The sequence below is a fragment of the Aquarana catesbeiana genome, linkage group LG07 (assembly GCF_042186555.1).
Source record: "Aquarana catesbeiana isolate 2022-GZ linkage group LG07, ASM4218655v1, whole genome shotgun sequence".
In the NCBI taxonomy this organism is placed as follows: domain Eukaryota; kingdom Metazoa; phylum Chordata; class Amphibia; order Anura; family Ranidae; genus Aquarana; species Aquarana catesbeiana.
Window position 1 is genome coordinate 321877391 of NC_133330.1, and position 24127 is coordinate 321901517.

Sequence of the window (24127 nt, forward strand, 5' to 3'; positions counted from 1 at the left end):
GGATGCCCAGCGTTTGGAAGGCTCTGATGACGATACTGAGCTCGATGAAGGCAGTAACATGAGCGCGGACAGAGGGGGTGCCCAAGAAGGACAGCAATCTGGCAGTCATGCTCCCCCTGCTGCAGCATACTGCCAGGTTTGCTCCAGTGATGAGGAGGGAGGGGATGATGAGGTCACTGACTCAACGTGGGTGCCTGATAGGAGAGAGGAGGAGGAGGAGGAGGAGGAGGAGGAGGAGGAGGAGGAGGAGGAGGAGGCGGCAGCACATCACCAACGAGGCAGGATGCCCTCCAGGGGCCAGCCTAAGGGCAGCACATTGACTGCATCACACCCCAAAGCTCCACATGTGCAGGGCGCTGCAGTCTCTGCGCGTTATTCAAAAAGTTCTTTGGTGTGGGCCTTTTTTGAGACGAGTGCATCAGATCGCACCGCTGCTATTTGCAACATATGTCTCAAGCGTATCTCGCGTGGCCAAAATATCTCCCGCTTGGGTACCACATGCTTGACCAGACATATGTTGACCTGCCATGCAGTTCGTTGGCAAGCGTATCTAAAAGACCCACACCAAAGAACAAAGAGGATCTCTCCTTGCTCCTCATCAGCTGAGATTTCCAACCCCACTAGACCTTCAGTCCTCTCTGAGACCTACAGTGAGAGGAATGAAGGTGTAGAATTAGGTGTGTCACAGCCAAGTACTTGTGGGCAATCTGCTTTTGGTACACCGACGTCAGATTGTACCAGGCAAATTTCCCTGCCCCAGCTGCTGCACCGCCGAAAGAAGTTTGCTCCCAGCCATCCACATGCCCAGCGGTTGAATGCTAGCTTGGCAAAATTGCTAGCACTTCAACTGCTGCCTTTTCAGTTGGTAGACTCTGCCCCCTTCCGTGAGTTTGTGGAATGTGCGGTTCCTCAGTGGCAGGTACCCAAACGCCACTTTTTCTCACGGAAGGCGATTCCGGCTCTCTACCGGCATGTGGAAGGCAATGTCCATGCCTCGCTGGACAGGGCGGTCAGCGGTAAGGTGCATATTACCGCTGACTCATGGTCCAGCAGGCATGGACAGGGACGTTACCTAAGTTTCACGGCGCATTGGGTGACTCTGCTGGCAGCTGGGAAGGATGCAGGACAAGGTGCAGTAGTGTTGGAGGTTGTTCCGCCACCACGCCTCCAAAATGCTGATTGTGACACACCTCTCTCCTCCACCCCCTCCTCTTCTTCTTCCTCCATGGCCTCTTCCTCGGAACCAGCGGTGCTCCGTAGGCGTTCAAGGGGCTACGCAAGTACGCAGGCCAAAAGATGCCATGCGGTGCTTGAGCTGGTGTGCTTGGGGGACAGGAGCCACACTGGGGCAGAGGTTCTGTCAGCTCTGCAGGGGCAGGTTCAGAGGTGGTTGACGCCACGCCAACTTAAGGCAGGAATGGTGGTTTGCGACAATGGCACCAACCTCCTCTCTGCCCTCCGACAGGGACAAATGACCCATGTGCCCTGTTTGGCTCACGTCCTTAACTTGGTGGTGCAGCGGTTCTTGGGCAGGTACCCGGGCTTACAGGATGTCCTGAGGCAGGCCAGGAAAGTCTGTGTGCATTTCCGCCGGTCATATAATGCCAGTGCTCGGCTGACGGACCTCCAAAAGGAGTTTAACCTGCCCAAGAACCGCCTAATCTGTGACATGCCCACCAGGTGGAACTCAACGTTGGCCATGCTGCAGCGGCTGCACACGCAGCAGAGGGCCATCAATGAGTACCTGTGCGACTATGGCACCAGGACAGGGTCAGGGGAGCTTGGTTTTTTTTCCCCACGCCAGTGGGCCATGATCAGGGATGCATGCACTGTCCTGTCACCATTCGAGGAGGCCACGAGGATGGTGAGCAGTGACAGTGCATGCATCAGTGACACTGTCCCCCTTGTCCACCTGTTGGAGCACACGCTGCGTGGAATAATGGACAGGGCACTTGAGGCAGAACAGAGGCAGGAAGAGGAGGACTTCCTTAGCTCTCAAGGCCCCCTTTATCCAGACAGTGTTCCTGCGTGCCCGCCGATCACACAGGAAGAGGACGAGGAGGAAGAGGAGGAGGAGGAAGATTGTGTCAGTATGGAGGTGGAGCCTGGCACTCAGCATCAGCAGCAGTCTTTAAGGGATCAGTCCCAAGAAACACATGGACTTGTACGTGGCTGGGAGGAGGTGGCTGCGGACCATGTCGTTCTTAGTGACCCAGAGGACTCCGGACCGAATGCCTCAGCAAACCTACGCTGCATGGCCTCCCTGATCCTGCAAAGCCTGCGTAAGGATCCTCGTATTCGTGGTATCAAGGAGAAGGACCAATACTGGCTGGCAACCCTCCTTGATCCACGTTACAAGGGTAAGGTTGCGGACCTTATCTTGCCATCGCAGAGGGAGCAGAGGATGAAACATCTTCGGGAGGCCTTGCAGAAAGGTCTGTGCAACGCGTTCCCAGAGACTGGGAGGTTACAAACTCCTGTTTCTGGACAACGTGTTGCTGAGGCTTCGGTCAGTCAAAGAAGGAGCGGTGGAGAAGGTGGCCGTCTGACCGATGCGTTCAGACAATTTTTTGGTCCGCAGCCCCAAGGTATGATCGGTTCCAGCAACCATCGCCAGCGTCTGTTTTACATGGTGCAGGAATACCTAGGGGCAAGATCAGACTTGGACACCTTTCCCACCGAAAATCCTCTGGGTTACTGGGTCTTGAGGATGGATCACTGGCCAGAGCTTGCACAGTATGCAATTGAGCTACTGGCCTGTCCTGCATCCAGCGTTCTTTCGGAACGCACATTCAGTGCTGCTGGAGGCGTGGTAACCGATCACAGGGTGCGTCTGTCCACCGACTCGGTCGATCGGCTGACCTTCATAAAAATGAATGAGTCTTGGATCACCACCAGCTACCAAGCACCTGATGCTGATGTAACCGAATAATTTTTTTTGAAATCTCAGATCCCTTCAAAGACTGCCTATGCTGATGCTGAGTGACTATCCCTGAGTAATTATCCTCTTCCTCCTCAATCATCACGCTGATAGCTTGTAAGAACATTTTTGGTTCTGGGCGCCACCACCAGTGCCTAAGGCACAATTTTTCAGCCCCTGTTTAACAGGGGCGTGTAATTACAATTTTTGATGTAATACTTTGCAGCAGGGCTCGTTCCTGCATTCCAACTAGAGTGTCTGTGAGGGGTTGCAGTGTTGTGGCACCAGCACCAGTGCCTAGGGCCCAATTTTTCTGCCCCTGTCTAACAGGGGCGTGTAATTACAATTTTTGATGCAATACTTTGCAGCAGGGCTCGTTCCTGCGTTCCAACTAGAGTGTCTGTGAGGGGTTGCAGTGTTGTGGCACCAGCACCAGTGCCTAAGGCCTAATTTTTCAGCTGCTGTTCAACAGGGGCATGTAATTACAATTCTTGATCTAATATTTCACAGCAGGGCCCTGTGAGGGCTTACAGTGTTGTGGCCACAGCAACACCTAAGGCCCAAATTTCTGCTGAGTATATAGGGCAGGACCCTACTTTCAAACATCTAACTTACAAACGACTCCTACTTGCAAACGGAAGGAGACAACAGGAAGTGAGATGAAATCTACCCCTAGGAAGGGAAATTCTCTCCTGTAAGAGTTAATATGGGAAAACAAGTTCTCCTTTCCACTGATGCTTTCCAATCCTTGTTCCACAAAAAAACCCAAATTTTCAAAAAACATTTTTCATTGGGACAAAAAAGTGAGGTGAAATCTTCTGAAGAGGAGGAAAGACAGCAAAACAAATGTCACAGGGGTGATAACCCTTCCCTATGTTTTCCAAAAAGCTTAGAAAAGATTTTTTGGCTGGAGCTAAACACGTTAAAAATGTTCAAAATTACAAACAGATTCTACTTAACAACAAACCTACAGTCCCTGTCTTGTTTGCACCGCCTGTATACTGCTGTTCAGAGTATATAGGGCCTGGTGGCCCCACACCTTTCCTTATTTTAATTTGGGTGCGGGGTTCCCCTTAATATCCATACAAGACCCAAAGGGACTGGTAATGGACTGGGGGGTACCCATGCCGTTTGTCTCACTGATTTTCATCCATATTGCCATGACCCGACATGACATTAAACCCGCAAGCAGTTTTAAATGAGATTTTTTCCTTTAAAAATGACATTTGGTGCAGGGACTGTTCTAAACATGGGAAACACGCGTCACTTTACAGGCATACTATAGACACCCCCCAGGTACGATATTTAAAGGAATATTTCACTTTTTTTTTTTTACTTTAAGCATCATTAAAATCACTGCTCCCGAAAAAACGGCCGTTTTTAAAAGTTTTTTTTGCATTGATACATGTCCCCTGGGGTAGGACCCGGGTCCCCAAACCCTTTTTAGGACAATACCATGCAAATTAGCCTTTAAAATGAGCACTTTTGATTTCGAACGTTCGAGTCCCATAGACGTCAATGGGGTTCTAACGTTCGTGCGAACTTTCGGTCCGTTCGCGGGTTCTGGTGCGAACCGAACCGGGGGGTGTTCGGCTCATCCCTAGTTGTCAGTAGGAAGAATGCCCCTTACATTGGTGATCAGTGAGAAGAATGCTCCTTACATTGGTTGTCAGTAGGAAGAATGCCCCTTACATTGGTGATTAGTGAGAAGAATGCTCCTTACATTGGAGGTCGGTGGGAAGAATGCCCCTTACATTGGTGATCAGTGAGAAGAATGCTTCTTACATTTGTGGTCAGTGGGAAGAATGCTCCTTACATTGTTGGCTAGTAGGAAGAATGCACCTCATAGGGCTCGTTCATACTAGCAGTTGGGGGTGGTAAAACCCAAAGGTTGAGCTGTGCTTTTAGCATCCCCAGCTGCTTCCCCTTTTAGTTGCAGAGGCAGGTGGGGGCATACACACGATATAAGTAGTATACCGCTCAAGGTAACAAACCCAATGTTTCACCACCACTGCACATAGAGAGGGTGCCGGCCCTGCATGCAACAATACACGCACTCCAATACAATCACTTTTATTGATCAATATAAAATAACAGTCCATACATACAAACGCTGCAGCAAAAATTATAGCTCCCATCAACTGAATGGAGCTGCTCTTCAAGAACTCTGCAACCTTGTGCAACGCACGCAGTTGCAGCATGCTAGTGTAGGGATCGAGCGGTTAAAATAGGCAGTGAGAAGGCAATACGGTGCCTCCTCACCACCTGTCAAATGCCCTCTAAATGGCAATGCGAACGCGGATCACTCTTCAGAGAGCACCGCTAGTGTAAATGAGTCCTTACAGTGGTGGTCAAAATGCCACCCTTAAAGACAACTGAAAAAGATCACCGGTGGGGACTCTGCCAGGATGTTGTCTCCAGAAATATGCAGGTACCAATAAACAGGAGGTCAACCAGCCTTAGCTCAAGGAACCCCTAGAAACTTCAGGAGGAACGCATGAGTTCCAAGGAACCCTGGTTAAGAATGGTCATACTAGAGTCTATAAAAGAAGCAAGTCACTGAGAGGGCGGCATGAAGCTGTGTGGATTCTGTTCGCATGTAACCTGTTCATTCTGGGTTTTGATCTTGATGTGTTCATTCTAGGAAAATGCCTAATAAGTAATATAACCAGTGAAAATTGATTTTCCATTATTTTTAGGACTCCTTCCTACGCGGTTTTAAAGTCTTTACCGGAAGATAAAATCATAATTTAAAATTGTGTATTTAACCTGTCACAAACCCTTTAAGCCCCACACAAAGATCACATCAAGATACTTAATTCTATGCATGTTATCATCCAAGCATTACATTTATGAATACATTCACAAGCTTAGTGAAATGTTAAAGCGTCGTCAGCTGAAAAAAAAAAATCCTACTGCAAGCTCTCTGCAATAGAAATCCTTTTATACTAAATGGCCAAAATGTCCAGCCTTCAGCAGGGCTCAAAATTTCAATTCCTGAGCAACTAGCCAGGCCTTAATGCCCTGCACACACGGTCGGACTTTCCGACGGAATATGTGCGATCGTAGCTTGTTGTCAGAAAATCCGATCGTGTGTGGGCTCCATCAGACTTTTTCCGTCGGCATTTCCGACACACAAAGTTTGAGAGCTTGCTATAAAATTTTCCGACAACAAAATCCGTTCGCGTATAGACCGTGTGTGGACAATTCTGACGCACAAAGTGCCATGCATACTCAGAATAAATTAAGAGACGAAAGCTATTGGCTATTGCCCCATTTATAGTCCCGACTTACGTGTTTTACGTCACCGCGTTCAGAACGATCGGATTTTCCGACAAATTTGTTCGACCGTGTGTATGCAAGACAAGTTTAAGCCAACATTGGAAAAAATCCATGGATTTTGTTGTCGGCATGTCCGATCAATGTCCGACCGTGTGTACAGGGCATAAGAGTTACTCGCCACCAGTTGCCCTACCCAACCCCTACCCTGCCCCGCCCCTAAACACGCCCCGTAAATTATCTCATGAAATTACACTGTTAAATGTTTTATGCAGAATTAAGTTCCAAAAATAAATAACAACAACTTTAACAATATTAACATAAAGCATATCAGTACCCATCAGTGCAGCCCATTAGTGCAGCCTATCAGTGCAGCGTATCCATGCAACGTCTCAGTGCCCATCAGTGCAGCGTATTATTGCCCATCAGTGCAGCCTATCAGTGCCCATCAGTGCAGGATACCATTTCCCACCAGGCAGCATACCAGTGCCCATTACTGCAGCCTATCAGTTCCCACCAGTGCAGCATACCATTGCCCACCAGTGCAGCATATCATGCAGCCTCTCATTGCCCATATGTGCAGTCTATCATTGCCCAAAAGTGCAGCCTCATCAGTCATCCATGCCCAGCAATGCACCAAGGAGGAATCGCAAGGATCGGGCACCTGGACGACACAGCGCGGGATCTCCCAATGAGACGCGGCTTGTATATGAAGAGCCGCACTGTCAAACGAAGTCCTGCCTCCTAGAATCTAATAGACAGCATACTGGTCCAATGCCAGTCCGGAGACAGGACTTTGTTTGCCATCGGCCGGCTATTCATATACAAGCCATGTCTCAGTGGGAGATCCCCACTCTGTGTCCTCCAGATGCACAATCCTTCTGACCGTTTCCTGGCTGATTGCTTCTGCTAGAAGCGTTGCAGGCTCTTTTACAGGACATTAGAGCAGCCCGGGGGGCAGGGAACCCCTCCTCCAGGCAGCTCTGATAACCGCACCGCTTCTGCCAGAAGCGATCAGCCAGGAAACTGTCAGCCTGGTCCGTCCCTGCTCCTCACTCCCCCTCCGCTAAATTCCACTCGAACTTCCGCTTTAAGTGTTCCTCGCCTCATGACATGCCATAATTGGCATGTCATTTTTTTTGGGGGGGGGGAGTGGGTACCTTGTTTTGAGAGGGACTTCCTGTCCCACTTCCTCCTTCCATCTTCTGGCCACCTAGGCGACTCCTCCTCTCCCCCTAGGCGGCCCCTCCCTCCCTGCAATCTTCTGGGACACATCACAGGTCCCAGAAGATTGCCTGGCCACTGACAGAGCGCAGCGCGACTCGCGCATGTGCTGTGAAGCCGCAAGCTGTCACAGCCAGACGCCCTAACACTTACAATGCCGGCACCGCGGAGAGGGCAGGGGAGAGGAGCGAGGCATCGGGTGGCCGCATCGTTGGACCCTGGGACAGGTGAGTGTCTGTTTATTAAAAGTCAGCAGCTACACTTTTTGTGGCTGATGACTTTTAATAAACTTAAAGTAGTTGTAAACCCCGGTAAAAAAACAAAAAAACCCTGCAAGACAAAGGCATATTGAGCTAGTATGCATAGCATACTAGCTTATTATGAATTACTTACCCGAGAAATAAGCCCCCGCAGCCGTCCGACATCTCTTCAGGGGTTACTTCCGGGTATCGCGGCTCAGCCTGAGCCGCGATGATGTCACTCCCGCGCATGCGCGTGGGAGCCGCCGGTAACGGCACACAGACGGAAGCAACGGCAAATACGTGCCACTGCTTCAGTTTGCCCCAGTGCACATTCCACTTAAACTTCCTATTGTGTCTCAACAGTATAGGAAGTGAAGGGGAAAAAAAATAAAATTAATAAAAACCAGGGTCTTTACCATTCATTGCTCTACTAAAAGCTAAAAAAAAAAAAAAAAATAAAAAAAAAAGTTTTGGCTTCACATACACATTAACAAGTCTATTTATCAATATTTTCACCTAAGATTCACACATCTTTCACCCCAAAATTCAGAGACGATTCAACTGGAAAAAGATATTCACACTACTGCATTGTAGTAACACGCACGATATGTGTTCCCACAAAGCATGGCAGCACACATTATGGGCTCTTTCACACAGGCGTTAAATTTGAAAGCTACCTAAAAGCACATTAATGCACCTATAGTGTTAATGAGCATTTAGGATGCGTTTCACAGGTGTTCATGTTGCGTTAGGCAATACTTCTCAAACGCCCTGTGTGTGTGTGTGTGGTTTATTTTTCTACAAGGTTAAAATGGGGAAATGATCACTTTTGACTCTTTGCAACTGCACTGTAAACGCACTGTAAATGCCATAGGTGCGTGTACTGTAGGTTTAAGGTGAGGTTGCGGTTCGTTTCAATAGAACTGAATGGAGGCAGTTGTAAAGCGTCAACGCCTAGCAAACTCTGCAGGCAGTGTTATTTTTGCCTCACAGCAACACAAAACAACGCTAATGCCGCGTACACACGGTCGGACTTTTCGTCTACAAAAGTCCAACGGACGCTGACGGACTAAAGCTGGCTGGTAATCCGATCGTGTGTGGGCTTCTCCGGACTTTCAACGGACTTTTTTAGCCTCAAATCCGACGGACTTTAGATTTGAAACATGCTTCAAATCTTTACGTCGTAAGTACGACGGACCCCGAAATCCGCTCGTCTGTGTGCTAGTCCGACGGACAAAAACCCATGCTAGGGCAGCTATTGGCTACTGGCTATGAACTTCCTTATTTTAGTCCGGTGTACGTCATCACGTACGAATCCGTCGGACTTTTGTGTGGTCGTGTGTAGGCAAGTCCGTTCGTAAGAAAGTCTGCCGCAAGTCCGCCGAAGGTACGTCGGAAGTCTGTCGGACAGGCTGTCGGACTTTTGTAGACGAAAAGTCCGACCGTGTGTACGCGGCATAACAGTGCAGTGTGAACACCTCCATCCGCTCCCTATTGTAACAATTCTGTGTGGCATTGGTAGGCGTTTGGGAAGAGTTAAAAATGCGACTCGCCTATTTTCAACACGTGTTGTGTAAAAGAGCACTAACTATGCAGCACACTGCCAGAAATGGTACATGCACTTTTTGTAGTGAGTTCTGGTGCATTAGGCAGCCTATTGGAATGAATAAGCTGACATAACACAAAGCACATTAACGTATGTGAAAAATGTGTGAAAGTTGTGTAATGCCGCGTACACACTATCGGACTTTACGGCATACTTGGTCCGGCGTACCGGATTTCGTCTGACAATTCGATCGTGTGTGGGCTCCAGCGGACTTTGTTTTCTCAAAAGTTTGATGGACTTATGCCGCGTACACACGAGCGGACTTTACGGCAGACTTTGCCCGGCGGACGGGATTTCGTCGGACAATTCGATCGTGTGTGGGCTCCAGCGGACTTTGTTTTCTCAAAAGTTGGACGGACTTAGATTTGAAACATGTTTTAAATCTTTCCGTCGAACTCGAGTCCGGTCGAAAAGTCCGCACGTCTGTATGCTAGTTCGACGGACAAAAAGCCACACTAGGGCAGCTATTGGCTACTGGCTATGAACTTCCTTGTTTTAGTCCGGTCGTACGTCATCACGTACGAATTCGACGGACTTTGGTGGATTGTGTGTAGGCAAGTCCGTTCATTCGGAAAGTCCGTCGTAAAGTCCGTCGAAAAGTCCGCCGGGCAAAGTCTGCCGTAAAGTCCGCTCGTGTGTACGCGGCATAAGTCCTGGATGAAAGTTGTGTGAACCTTGGATGAAAGTTGTGTGAACTTTGGAAGAAAGTAGTGCAAACCTTAGATGAAAGTTGTGTGAACTTTGGAGGAAAGTTGTGTGAACCTCAGATGAAAGTTGTGTGAACCTTAGATGAAAGTTGTGTGAACCTTGGATGACAGTTGTGTGAGTCCTGGATGAAAGTTGTGTGAACCTTGGATGAAAGTTGTGTGAACCTTGGATGAAAGTTGTGTGAACCTTGGATGAAAGTTGTGTGAACTTTGGAGGAAAGTTGTGTGAACTTTGGAGGAAAGTTGTGTAAACCTTGGATGAAAGTTGTGTGAACCTTGGATGAAAGTTGTGTGAACTTTGGAGGAAAGTTGTGTAAACCTTGGATGAAAGTTGTGTGAACTTTGGATGAAAGTTGTGTGAACTTTGGATGAAAGTTGTGTGAGTCCTGAATAAAAGTTGTGTGAACCTTGGATGAAAGTTGTGTGAGTCCTGGATAAGAGTTGTGTGAACCTTCGATGAAAGTTGTGTGAACCTTGGATGAAAGTTGTGGGAGTCCTGGATGAAAGTTGTGGGAACCTTGGATTTTCATGTGAATTTTGGATGAAAGTTGTGCGAACCTTGGATGAAAGTTGTGTGAGTCCTGGATGAAAGTTGTGTGAACCTTGGATGAAAGTTGTGGGAACCTTGGATTTTCGCGTGAACCTTAGATGAAAGTTGCGTGAACCTTGGATGAAAGTTGTGTGAGTCCTGGATGAAAGTTGTGTGAACCTTAGATGAAAGTTGCGTGAACCTTGGTGAACCTTTTTGCCGCAGCAGTGTGAACAACACAAATCTGTTTACACACAACTGAATACCGTAAGCCGAGAGCAATGTGAAAATTGCAGAAACCCATAACAGCCAATCAGAAGTCATTACTCATTATTACAACAGCCCTAAACCACCGAAAAGTCAAACTAGATTGGTTGCTGTGGGTTTAGTGTATTTTACACATCTTCTAATGGTTTATACAAATGCACAAAATATCAGGAATGTCACAAGTGTCAACGTACCGTTCTTGCTGATATCCAACTCCTTCAGGTTGACTAAGCTGGAGATGGTGGCTGGCAGACTGGAGAGATCATTATCGGGTATGCTCAGCTTCTTTAGAGCCTGACAACTGAACAGTTGCTGTCAAGAAAACAGATCGGTGATTAGCTTCTGATTTAGAAACATCAAAGTTAAAGTAGAAGTGAAGACATTAGTGGAAAAAACTGCAATGACATGGCTGAAAGCTTCCTTAGTTCTGCACCGCAAAACAAACATTCTGAAAACCTTCCAAAATATAGTTACATAGTAGGTGAGGTTGAAAAAAGACACAAGTCCAACCTATGTGTGTGATTATATGTCAGTATTACACTGTATATCCCTAATAGTTTCTTGAAACTATCGATGCCCCCCCGCTGAGACCACCGCCTGTGGAAGGGAATTCCACATCCTTGCCGCTCTTACAGTAAAGAACCCGTAGTTTAAGGTTAAACCTCTTTTCTTCTAATTTTAATGAGTGGCCACAAGTCTTGTTAAACTCCCTTCTGCGAAAAAGTTTTATCCCTATTGTGGGGTCACCAGTACAGTATTTGTATATTGAAATCATATCCCCTCTCAAGCGTCTCTTCTCCAGAGAGAATAAGTTCAGTGCTCGCAACCTTTCCTCATAACTAATATCCTCCAGACCCTTTATTAGCTTTGTTGCCCTTCTTTGGATTCGCTCCATTTCCAGTACATCCTTCTTGAGGACTGGTGCCCAGAACTGGACCGCATACTCTAGGTGCGGCCGGACCAGAGTCTTGTAGAGTGGGAGAATTATCGTTTTATCTCTGGAGTTGATCCCCTTTTTAATGCATGTCAATATTCTGTTTGCTTTGTTAGCAGCAGCTTGGCATTGCATGCCATTGCTCAGCCTATCGTCTACTAGGACCCCCAGGTCCTTTTCCATCCTAGATTCCCCCAGACGTTCTCCCCCCAGTGTATAGATTGCATTCATATTTTTGCCACCCAAATGCATTATTTTACATTTTTTTACATTGAACCTCATTTGCCATGTAGTTGCCCAACCCATTAATTTGTTCAGGTCTTTTTGCAAGGTTTCCACATCCTGCGGAGAAGTTATTGCCCTGCTTAGTTTAGTATCGTCTGCAAATACAGAGATTGAACTGTTTATCCCATCCTCCAGGTCGTTTATGAACAAATTAAATAGGATTGGTCCCAGCACAGAACCCTGGGGGACCCCACTACCCACCCCTGACCATTCTGAGTACTCCCCATTTATCACCACCCTCTGAACTCGCCCTTGTAGCCAGTTTTCAATCCATGTACTCACCCTATGGTCCATGCCAACGGACCTTATTTTGTACAGTAAATGTTTATGGGGAACTGTGTCAAACGCTTTTGCAAAATCCAGATACACCACGTCTACGGGCCTTCCTTTATCTAGATGGCAACTCACCTCCTCATAGAAGGTTAATAGATTGGTTTGGCAAAAACGATTCTTCATGAATCCATGCTGATTACTGCTAATGATACCGTTCTCATTACTAAAATCTTGTATATAGACCCTTATCATCCCCTGCAAGAGTTTACATACTATTGATGTTAGGCTAACTGGTCTGTAATTCCCAGGGATGTATTTTGGGCCCTTTTTAAATATTGGTGCTACATTGACTTTTCTCCAATCAGCTGGTACCATTCCAGTCAGTAGACTGTCAGTAAAAATTAGGAACATTGGTCTGGCAATTACATGACTGAGTTCCCCAAATAACCTTGGGTGCAAGCCATCTGGTCCCGGTGATTTATTAATGTTAAAGCGGAGGTTCACACAAAAATTGAACCTCCGCTTTTCAGAACCCTCCCCCCCTCCGGTGTCACATTTGGCACCTTTCAGGGGGGAGGGGGGGTGCAGATACCTGTCTAAGACAGGTATTTGCACCCACTTCCAGGCATAGACTCCCATGGGAGTCTATGCCTCTTCCTGTCACGCCTGGCTGTCTGCTGAGACACACACGGGTCCCAGAGACAGCACGGACCATTCAGATTGTGCTGCGCAACCCGTGCATGCGCAGTAGGGAATCAGGAAGTGAAGCCGCAAGGCTTCATTTCCTGATTCCCATACCGAAGATAGCGGCGGCAGAATCCGAGGACCGAGGGACGGTTCGGCCGACATCGCTGGACCCTGTGACAGGTAAGTGTCCTTATTTTAAAAGTCAGCAGATGCAGTATTTGTAGCTGCTGACTTTAAAAAAAAAAAATTTCACTGGACTCCCTCTTTAAGTTTCCCAAGTCTAATTTTAATTCTTTACTCTGCTTCCTGTGTTGTGTCATGAGGATAAACACTGCAGTTTTGGTTACTGAAGCCCCCCGATTCCCTTGTGAAGAATGAGGAGAAGAATAAATTCAATACCTTTGCCATCTCCCCATCCTTTGTAACCAGATGTCCTTCCTCATTCTTTATGGGGCCAATATGATCTGTCCTTTTTTACTGTATATATACTTCTTGGGATTTTTTTTGCTCTCCTCCGCTATGTGTCTTTCATGTTCTTTCTTAGCCGTCCTTATTGCAGCCTTACATTTCTTGTTGCATTCTTTATAAAGTCTGAATGCTGATGATGATCCCTCAACCTTGTATTTTTTGAAGGCCTTCTCCTTTGCTTTTATATGCATTTTTACATTGGAGTTAAGCCATCCAGGACTTTTGTTCGCTCTTTTAAATTTATTACCCAATGGGATACATTGGCTAACGCCTTTATTTAATATGCTCTTAAAGCAAACCCATCTCTCCTCCATGTTCTTTGTTCCTAATATTTTATCCCAATAGCTTTTGCACCTATTTTTTTTTTCACATGACCACCACAGCATCACTCCCTCCTGAGCTCCAAGTGTGGGGGAACTCTAAAGGAAGATCAGCAGCTATCAATGTGGGTGGGGGAGATGTCATACGCTGACTATGGGACTGCAGGAACACTGTATCTAACTAATCCTGTAAGTTCCATTAAAGGAAGCAGGGACAGAAAATGAACAAGCAAGTACCTTCCAGCCGTAGCCCCTGTTCACATTGGAGCGACTTTTCATGCGTTTTGACATATCAAATCACATGATAAGTCGCAGCCTATTGGCGGCAATTGCTATGTTTAAATCGGTGCGACGCCGACTTAATTCTTCCCACTCATACCAATGATGGGGCACTATTCCTCCCACTGATACCAATGATGGGACACTATTTTTCCCACTGATACCAATGATGGGGCATTACTCCTCCCACTGATACCAATGATGGGACACTATTTTTCCCACTGATACCAATGATGGGGCACTACTTCTCCCACTAATACCAATGATGGAACGCTATTCCTCCCAACAAATACCAATGATGGGGCACTATTCCTCCCACTGATACCAATGAAGGGACACTATTCCTCCCACTGATACCAATGCTGGGGCACTATTCCTCCCACTGATACAAATAATGGGACACTATTCCTGCCACTAATACCAATGATGGGACACTATTCCTCCCACTGATACCAATGATGGGACACTTTTCCTGCCACTAATACCAATGATGGGACACTATTCCTCCCAATGATACAAATGATGGTGCACTATTCCTCTCACTAATACCAATGATGGGGAACTATTCTTGCCACTGATACCAATGATGGGACACTATTCCTCCCACTGATACCAATGCTGGGGCACTATTCCTGCCACTGATACCAATGATGGGACACTATTCCTGCCACTAATACCAATGATGGGACACTATTCCTGCCACTAATACCAATGATGGGACACTATTCCTGCCACTAATACCAATGATGGAACACTACTTCTCCCACTAATACCAATGATGGGGCACTATTCCTCCCACTGATACCAATGATGGGGCACTATTCCTCCCACTAATACCAATTCTATTCCTCCTCCTAATACCAAAGCTGCATTGTTTGCTCCCACTGATGCCAGGACAATTTAATTTCCCACAAGCCCCCCCCCCCCCCCCCAAAGTCTGAAGGACGGTAAACTGGCCCTTTGTTTAAAAAGTATGGAGACCCCTGATCTAGAAGCTGGAAATCACTGTACTAGACACATCTACTCCAGTGATTGCCACTTTCTTCTGGGTCCTGTATTTAATGGCTGCCCTACTGCATTATGGACCCAAGAGGTCTCCAACTTGGCAAGAACACTTTGCATTTTTTTCAATGACTGCAAGGCATTCTCTGATTGGACAAGGCGGATAGTGATCTCACCCCGCACGTTAGCCAATCACAGAATGCTTTGCATTAATTGCCAAAATGCAAGAGGTTCTCTGTATGGGGCCCAGGTGGAGTGGGTGACCTCCTGTATTCACAATGCAGTGGGGTAGCTGCTCAGCAGGGGACCCCAAAGTTGGTGGAGGTCATTTCCAGTTTCCGGGGGACCCCACAGGCATGGCATATGCATTGGTCCAAGCATTATCAATGTAACTATTCAAAAATGTCCATACATGGAATTCCTCTATAAGCTTTCTATCTTCATGACATGGTAATAGAGGACATCAAATCATAGACAGGCCTTTTATACAGTATGTTCAAGTATGTTTTAAATTTTAAAGCAGTATTAAACCCAAAAACAAAAAAAATGTAAGATATTGCAGCTTACCAATCATTAGATTTGGTGGCTGCATTAGTTTTCTCTTTTTTAGGTTTTTCCCTTCTGTTTTCACCTGGTGATCTGGCCAGTGGCACACTTCCTGTATCAGAGCGCCCACACGAAGGGGCTCCTTTGGACAGAAGCATTGTTAATCTTGGGGAGAGGAGTGTTAGATGGACTAGCAGATTTAGATACACCAACAAACTGAAGCCAAACTCCAGCTAACACTGTATAAGCAGTTACAGCCAACATTTTGCTTTTGGGATAAAGGTTTTACACAAATCAATAAAAAATGATCATTGTAAGCATCCCTGTCAGTGTTACATGGTTTGTCTTAACTCTCTAACTGCAACATCTGCAGGAGAGCTTGTTCTGTTGAAAAACAACAGACTTATGCCCCGTACACACAGTCGGATTTTCCGACGGAAAATGTGTGATAGGACCTTGTTGTCGGAAATTCTGATCGTGTGTGGGCTCCATCACACATTTTCCATCGGATTTTCCGACACACAAAGTTTGAGAGCAGGCTATAAAATTTTCCGACAACAAAATCCGTTGTTGGAAATTCCGATCGTGTGTACACAAATCCGACGGACAAAGTGCCACGCATGCTCAGAATAAAGAGATGAAAGCTATTGGCCACTGCCCCGTTTACAGTCCCGACGTACGTGTTTTACGTCACCGCGTTTAGAACGATAGGATTTTCCGACAACTTTGTGTGACCGTGTGTATGCAAGACAAGTTTGAGCCAACATCCGTCGGAAAAAATCCTAGGATTTTGTTGTCTGAATCTCCGAACAAAGTCCGACCGTGTGTACGGGGCATAATGCCGCGTACACACGAGCGGACTTTACGGCAGGCTTTGCCCGGCGGACGGGATTTCGAAGGACAATTCGATCGTGTGTGAGCTCCAGCTGACTTTGTTTTCTCAAAAGTTGGACGGACTTAGATTTGAAACATGTTTCAAATCTATCCGTCGAAATCGAGTCCGGTCGAAAAGTCCACTCGTCTGTAAGCTAGTTCGACGGACAAAAAGCCACGCTAGGGCAGCTATTGGCTACTGGCTTTAAATTTCCTTATTTTAGTCTGGTCATATGTCATCACGTACAAATTCGACGGACTTTGGTGGATTGTGTGTAGGCAAGTCCGTTCATTCAGAAAGTCTGTCGAAAAGTCCGCCGGGCAAAGTCTGCCGTAAAGTCCGCTGGTGTGTACGCGGCATAAGGTTGCTTTGACACTACTCTGTATGAAAAACACACAAAAAAATGTATTTTTGCTGTGTTTTTGACGTGTTTTTCCCACGTTAACGCAATGCTTTATGAGTTATTTTAATGCGTTTTTGTGCATTTGCCCCATATCACTTCCCACGAATCGAATGAGATTTTCATGTAATTTCCAGTGTGACTATTTGTGTTATCTAATAGAAGTCGCATCAGCGTAGATAAGAAGCATTCCTATGCAACTTGTATCAGCTAAAGGCTAGATCCGATCCTTCCTTCCTGCAATAGACCGATCCTTCCTTTGACTGATCATTTCATCTATCTATAATTCCTTTGGTCGATCATTCGTTCAATTGAAGGAAGGATAGAACAATCAATGAAAAGGATAGTTCACCTATACAAAAAAAAAAAAAAACTGCCTATGTAGATAAGGGGTGTTTGTAGATTAAAACAAACTGTGCAGCTCTGACTAAAGATTAATGATACCCTTGCTATAAGTTTAGGCCATTTACATACCTTATAAAGCCTGACTAGAATACTCCCAGAAGGTTGCTAAGTGAGGCCTAGTCATTACTGATCACCTCATCCCAACACAGGAGTGAACTCTCAAATGCTGAGCTCAGAGCTATGGCATCAGGGGAGAGAAATAGTATGTGAGGGGGCTTGAATCAGAGAAAGAGCTGACTCCTGTGATGGTGGAGGTGAGTATTGATGACTAGGCCTCACTTAGCAATGTCCTGGGAGTATTTAGCAACGTCCTGGGAGTACTTAGCAATGTCCTGGGAGTACTCCAGTCAGGCTTCATGAGGTATGTAAATGGCCTACACCTATAGCAAGGGCATTATTCATCTTTAGTCAGAGCTGCACAGTTTGTTTTAATCTACAAACTCCCCTTATCTGCACAGGCAGTTTTGTGTTGAAGGTGAACTTTAACCACTTCCCGCCCGCCATATAGCAGAATGACAGTCGAAAAGTGGTTTAATTATCCTGACTGAACGTCCAGCAGGATAAGCTGCATTTGCGCGCCCGCGGGGGGCACACAGCGCGGAAATTGTTGGTGTGTCAGTCTAACGTAGGCTCTTTACCACGTGATCAGCTATGTCCAATCACAGCTGATCACAGTGTAAACAGGAAGAGCCGTTTATCGGCTTTTCCTCCACTGACAGGCGCGAGTAGAGGAGTGCCGATCGGCTGCTCTCCTGACAGGGGGTGACTGCGCTGATTGATTATCAGTGCAGACCCACTGAGGATGCCCACTAGTGCCCACCAGGGATGCCCACACATGACCACCAGGGATGCCCACCCATGACCACCAGGGATGAAAATCTGTGCCCATTATAGATGCAAAATAGTGCCCATCAGTAATGCCTGGCAGTGCCTCCTCATCAGTGCTGCCTATCAGTTCCACCTTTCAGTGCCCATTAGTGCCACCTATAAGTGCCCATCAGTGCAGCCTTTCAGTGTCCACCAGTGCCACCTATCAGTGCCACCTATCAGTGCCCATCAGTACTGCATATTAGTGCCTCATCATCAGTACCCATCAGTGCCCATCAGTGCAGCCTCATCAGTGCCCATCAGTGAAGGAAAAAACGTACTTATTTACAGAATTTTATAACAGAAACAAAGAAAAACTTTATTTTTTTTCAAAATTTTCAGGGATGCAAATCTGTGCCCATTATAGATGTAAAATAGTGCCCATCAGTAATGCCTGCCAGTGCCTCCTCATCAGTGCTGCCTATCAGTTCCACCTTTCAGTGCCCATTAGTGCCACCTATAAGTGCCCATCAGTGTGGCCTTTCAGTGCCCACCAGTGCCCATCAGTGCTGCATATTAGTGCCTCATCATCAGTGCCCATCAGTGCCCATCAGTGCAGCCTCATCAGTGCCCATCAGTGAGGGAGAAAACGTACTTATTTACAAAATTTTATAACAAAAACAAAGAAAAACTTTATTTATTTTCAAAATTTTCTGTCTTTTTTTATTTGTTTAGCAAAAAATAAAAACCTCAGAGATGATCAAATACCACCAAAAGAAAGCTCTATTTGTGGGAACAAAATGATAAACAAAAATTTTTTGGGTACAGTGTAGCACGACCGCGCAATTGTCATTTAAAATGTGACAGCGCTGAAAGCTGAAAATTGGCCTGGGCAGGAAGGGGAGAAAGTACCCGGTATTGAAGTGCTGTGCTGTCAGCGTGAGGAGAGAAAAAAAAATCATTACCGAGCTTTTGTTTACATCATGTGATCAGTTGTCATTGGCTGACAGCTGATCACATGGTAAGGGGCTGGGACCAGCCTCTTACTCGGATCGGTGATCACAGCGCAGGGAGCGTGCACAGGAGAGACCGTCATATGACGGCCTCCTGGAAATTTAGATCCACGCTGTGGCCGTCATTTGGCTATAGCGCGGACGGCAAGTAGTTAACCAATTTAGCCCCGGAAGGATTCACCCTCTTCCTGACCAGGCCATTTTTTGCGATACGGCACTGCGTTACTTTAACTGACAATTGCGCGATTGTGCGACGTTGTACCCAAACAAAATTGATCTCTTTTTTTTCCCCACAAATAGAGCTTTCTTTTGGTGGTATTTGATCATCTCTGAAGATTTTATTTAATAATAATAATATTTTATAATTATAATAAAAAAAACAGGAGCAACAATTTTGAAAAAAAAAAATTTTTTACTTTTTGCTATAATACATATCCAATAAAAAGATGTAAAAAAACGAATTTATGATCCACGCAGGAGGAATTCTATACATTGGATGTCATTAAGGACTCTGTTGGGACTTTGCACACTATTTTATCACTTTATGAATTGCACTTATTAATGTGGTTTCACAGATGTTGATTTCATGGTTTTTGCACAAATTTACGTATGCAACATTGTGTATACACATATATATAAAAATGTTTAATAGCGAGCGCTGTTTTTTTTTTTTTTTTTTTTTTTTTTGCATAAAGGGAATATTCTTGCATATTTTACTTTATAAGAAGAAGTCTTACCTGTAGATAAAAATGAATATCTCCTAGACATGCACCCTTTAGGAGATATTCACCCTGCATGCAGGCGCTGACGTCAGCGGCACATGCGCTCTGAAGAAACGGCCACCCGTGCTATGTTCCTTCAGAGCCCTGTGCCTCGAACGGAAGTCATCGCAGCTTTGTTCTAAGGCATTTCATAATGTGCTAGTATGAGATGCATACTAGCACATTATGCCATGGTCTTGCAAGTTTTTTGGGGTTTTTTTTTCCAGCAGTTTACTACCGCTTTAACCGAACAACTGAAACCACGGATCAGTGTGAAAGCAGCCTTACTGAACAGATCACCAGGTGAAAATGAAGGAAAGAAAGTCTGAAAAAAAAGAAAAGGAATGCAGCCATCACATCTAAGAATTGGTAAGCTGCAATATAATAAATGTTTGCTTTTGGGTTTATTACTGCTTTAATGACAAGGCTGAAATGTTGTTTTTGAAAACCAGAGACTTTTCCAGGGTTATGTCATTCCAAACAAGGACCATTGGTCACTCATGGGTTGGGTAACCCCGGGGCGGTAGCAGTAGTTGCCCCGTACAGACTGCATTGCATCTAAACTTAGTGGGAATCTCATCTACATGTAACACATCGCTGGATGGCTCAGCCTACATTATCTGCACACACCTTAGAACTCTCAGCTCTGCACCCCATGCTGATCGAAATTCTTTCTCAGTCGAGTGTTTGTGCCACATTTCAGCAAAACTTTAATTATGACAAATTACCTTTTGTTTCCAGCCAGCAGACTTGTGCTGAGCCGCATTGTGGATGCACATAAAGCGCCTGCCTACTGTACCCTTTCCACCGTCGCACCAGCATGGCGACATGCGTTGGAGGAACTTATACAAAGACGACTTTTATAATGACGCACTGATATATGGTACTTGTTATTAGCCGTTTTTCATTTTTGTCAGTTCTTATAGAAATACATTTTATGTTACAGGCGACAATGTCACGGGTGGGGGGGGGGTTTGCTTTAACCACTTCAGCCCCGGAAGGATTTACCCCCTTCCTGACCAGAGCACTTTTTGCGATTCGGCACTGCGTCGCTTTAACTGACAATTGCGCGGTCGTGCAACGTTGCACCCAAACAAAATTGACGTCCTTTTTTTCCCCACAAATAGAGCTTTCTTTTGGTGGTATTTAATAACCTCTGCTTTTTTTTTTTTTTTTTTTTGGCGCTATAAACAAAAAAAAAGAGCGTCAATTTTGAAAAAAAAGCAATATTTTTTACTTTTTGCTATAATAAATATCCCCAAAAATATATATATATATAAAACATTTTTTTTCCTCAGTTTAGGCCGATATGTATTCTTCTACATATTTTTGGTAAAAAAAAAATCACAATAAGTGTATATTAATTGGTTCGTGCAAAAGATATAGCATCTACAAAATAGGGGATAGTTTTATGCCATTTTTATTATAATTTTTTTTTTTATTAGTAATGGCGGCGATCTGCGATTTTTATCGGGACTGCGAAATTATGGCGGACACATCGGACACTTTTGACACTATTTTGGGACCATTGTCATTTATACAGCGATCAGTGCTATAAAATTGTATTGATGACTGTGTAAATGACACTGGCAGGGAAGGGGTTAAACAGTAGGGGACGATCAAGGGGTTAAGCGTGTTCTAGGGAGTGATTCTAACTATGGGGGGATGGGCTACCACTAACATGACAGCGATCACTGCTCCTGATGACAGGGAGCGGTGATCTCTGTCGTGTCACTAGGCAGAATGGGGAAATGCCTTGTTTACATAGGCATCTCCCCGTTCTTTCGCTTCGTGACACGATCGCCGGGGCACCGGCAGACATCGAGTCCATGGGACCCGCGGTCACGGAGCACACGCACCCACAATGCCGCATCTTAAAGGGGACGTACCTGTTCGCCCATTTGCCCAGCCGTGCCATTGTGCCATGTGGTTTAAAGGAATACTATACCACATTTTGAGAAAATGCACATTTTGAGTTCTTACTGTAGTATTCACCTGAAGGTTATTTTCGGGGTGACTCCCTGTTTCAGTTCTCCATAATTTGAACGTTTTTCATTTAGAAATGCGCAAATGCTGAGGAATTTTTCCAACACCTTGTTGAATCTATGCCACGAAGAATGAAGGCAAAAAGGGGTCCAACCCGGTACTAGCAAAGTGTACCTAATAAAGTGGCCGGTGAGTGTATAGTCACTTTATCCACTTCCAGTTCGGGTCAATTTTGGCATCCCTCTCCCACATGTAAAAAACATATTTTTTTTGCTAGAAAACTACTTAGAACCCCCAAACATTATATATATATATTATTATTATTTTTTTTTTTTTTTTTTTAGGCCCTAGAGAATAAAACAGTGGGTGTGGCATATTTTTATGTCACAAGATTTTGTGCAGCAGTTTTTTTAAAATGCAAATTCCTTGGAAAAATTCACTTCAATGAATTTTAATGCAATAAAAGAGAATATAATACCCATTTTTTCGTAAAATATAAGAGACGATGTTACGCGGAGTAAACAGATATTAAACATGTCACACTTTAAAATTTAGTACGCCCATGGAACGGCGCCAAACTATGGTACATAAAAATCTCCTTGGTCTTTACAGGTTACCAGTTACCCAGGAGGTCTGGGGCTAGAATTATTGCTCTCGCTCTGACGTTCTCAGTGATACCTTACATGTGTGGTTGCGATTACCACTTAGATATGCGTGCAGGACCTATGAGCGCATTCACCATTGGGCGTGAGCCCAGGGGGATTGGGGATGCTTATTTTTTTCTATTTTTTGTTCATTATTTATTTTATTTTTAATTTTGTTGAAATGCTGCACCTTTTATTTTATTTTTTATCAACTTTATTGGTATCACAAGGATGAACAACATCTCTCGTGATGGCATGGGCCGTGACAGGTCCTCTTTATTTAGAGATCTGGAGTCTATTAGACCCCATATCTTTCCTCTGGTTTCCAGAGCATCAGATCAAACCGCAAATGGTTTGATCTGATGCTTTCCAAAGCCAGTAATGGCTTGTTTAGTGATGAAATCTGCGTCACTTCCGGTTTTGTGACGTCACACAGTGGGAGGTACAACAGCATTTCCTATCACTGTGTGCCAGGAAGCGAATGCCGCCAGTCACATTCTTGCCGGGCTCCCCGATCGCACAGGAGAGCATGGTAAAGGCGACAGCGGGAGAGGGGATTGGTTCCGCCGCCCGTAAAAGTATTCCAACAGCCCTATAATCACTAGGATTACTTTTTAGCGTGAAGGGAATTGCCAGCTGAAAAAAATAATACCTCCCTTCCTATCTAGCGACGTACCAGTATATCGCTGGATGGGAAGCAGTTACAATAGAACTATGGCATCCAAAATGATAGGTGCTGCAGCACTTTATTATAGGTGTATCTGCACTTGCAGTCATTTCTTAGTAACCAAGCAAAAGTCCCTCAAATACCTGTTGATCCTGCCAGTAAAGTGCACCTAATGATGGTGTGGCAACAATGCTGCACTGCTCCTGAATTCAGAGCATAGTTTCCACTCTCATTTAGGCTGTGCCTGCTTGCACTACGGTGGAATGAAAAAAAACATTTTCAGGGGGCGTGGCTATCAGCTTGTCAAACAGAACAGGCCACACCTAGTCCCGCCCACTGCTATCTGGATTGGCAGCACTGCCCCTGTTGCTGAAACCCTCCCACTGTGAGCTGCAGTGTCGATGATGTCATACATGCCTCTCGGAAGCAAACTAGTTTGTGTTTCTTTGCCATGTACGCGCGCTGAAGCGCCGTTAAAAATGAAAGGTCTATATTTAAAGAATAGGTTGCCCCAATACTTCATATTCTTGATATGTGACTGCTGTGCCATGTGCTTGTGTTAAAAAAGTCTCCTGTTCTTTTTGTATTGCTTCCGTTGTGTGAAATCCCTGGTGTTCCTGCCAGTCCCTCTGCTTTTTTATTTCAAACTGACCACATTAGGCATGAGAGCACAGTGTAGTCAGTTTTCAGGGTGTGATGGGAGAACAACCTGCCTGTCCTCCAATGATCAGTCTTGTGCTGACATGCCTCCCCCCCCCCCATACAGCCATTTACTGGGAAGATCAGTATACTGCAGCTTCTTCACCCCTAGCTCTCTAAGCCTCTTATGCAGCTGAGAATGGAGACTATGTGATCCTTAGCCCAGGTAACATGCTTCTGAGGTTGTCTCTGGTACAGGAGTGGCTAGGCACAAGGAATACGACAGTTGTAGCCCATGTCCTGGATTAGTCTGTGTGTGTGGTGGCTCTTGAAGCGCTGACGCCAGCTGTAGTTCGCTCCTTG

General features: G+C 45.5%; 1 protein-coding gene across 5 annotated transcripts in view; it reads right to left on the reverse strand.

The window, feature by feature from the left end:
* The window catches only part of LRRC7 (leucine rich repeat containing 7), a 508948-nt gene that overhangs the window by 244984 nt on the left and 239837 nt on the right, over window positions 1-24127 (reverse strand). For all 5 annotated transcript variants that reach the window (XM_073593758.1, XM_073593756.1, XM_073593759.1 and 2 more), the window contains one exon: window positions 10969-11086. In XM_073593758.1, coding sequence (XP_073449859.1) covers window positions 10969-11086 — 118 coding nt within the window. The remainder of the gene's footprint in view (window positions 1-10968; window positions 11087-24127) is intronic.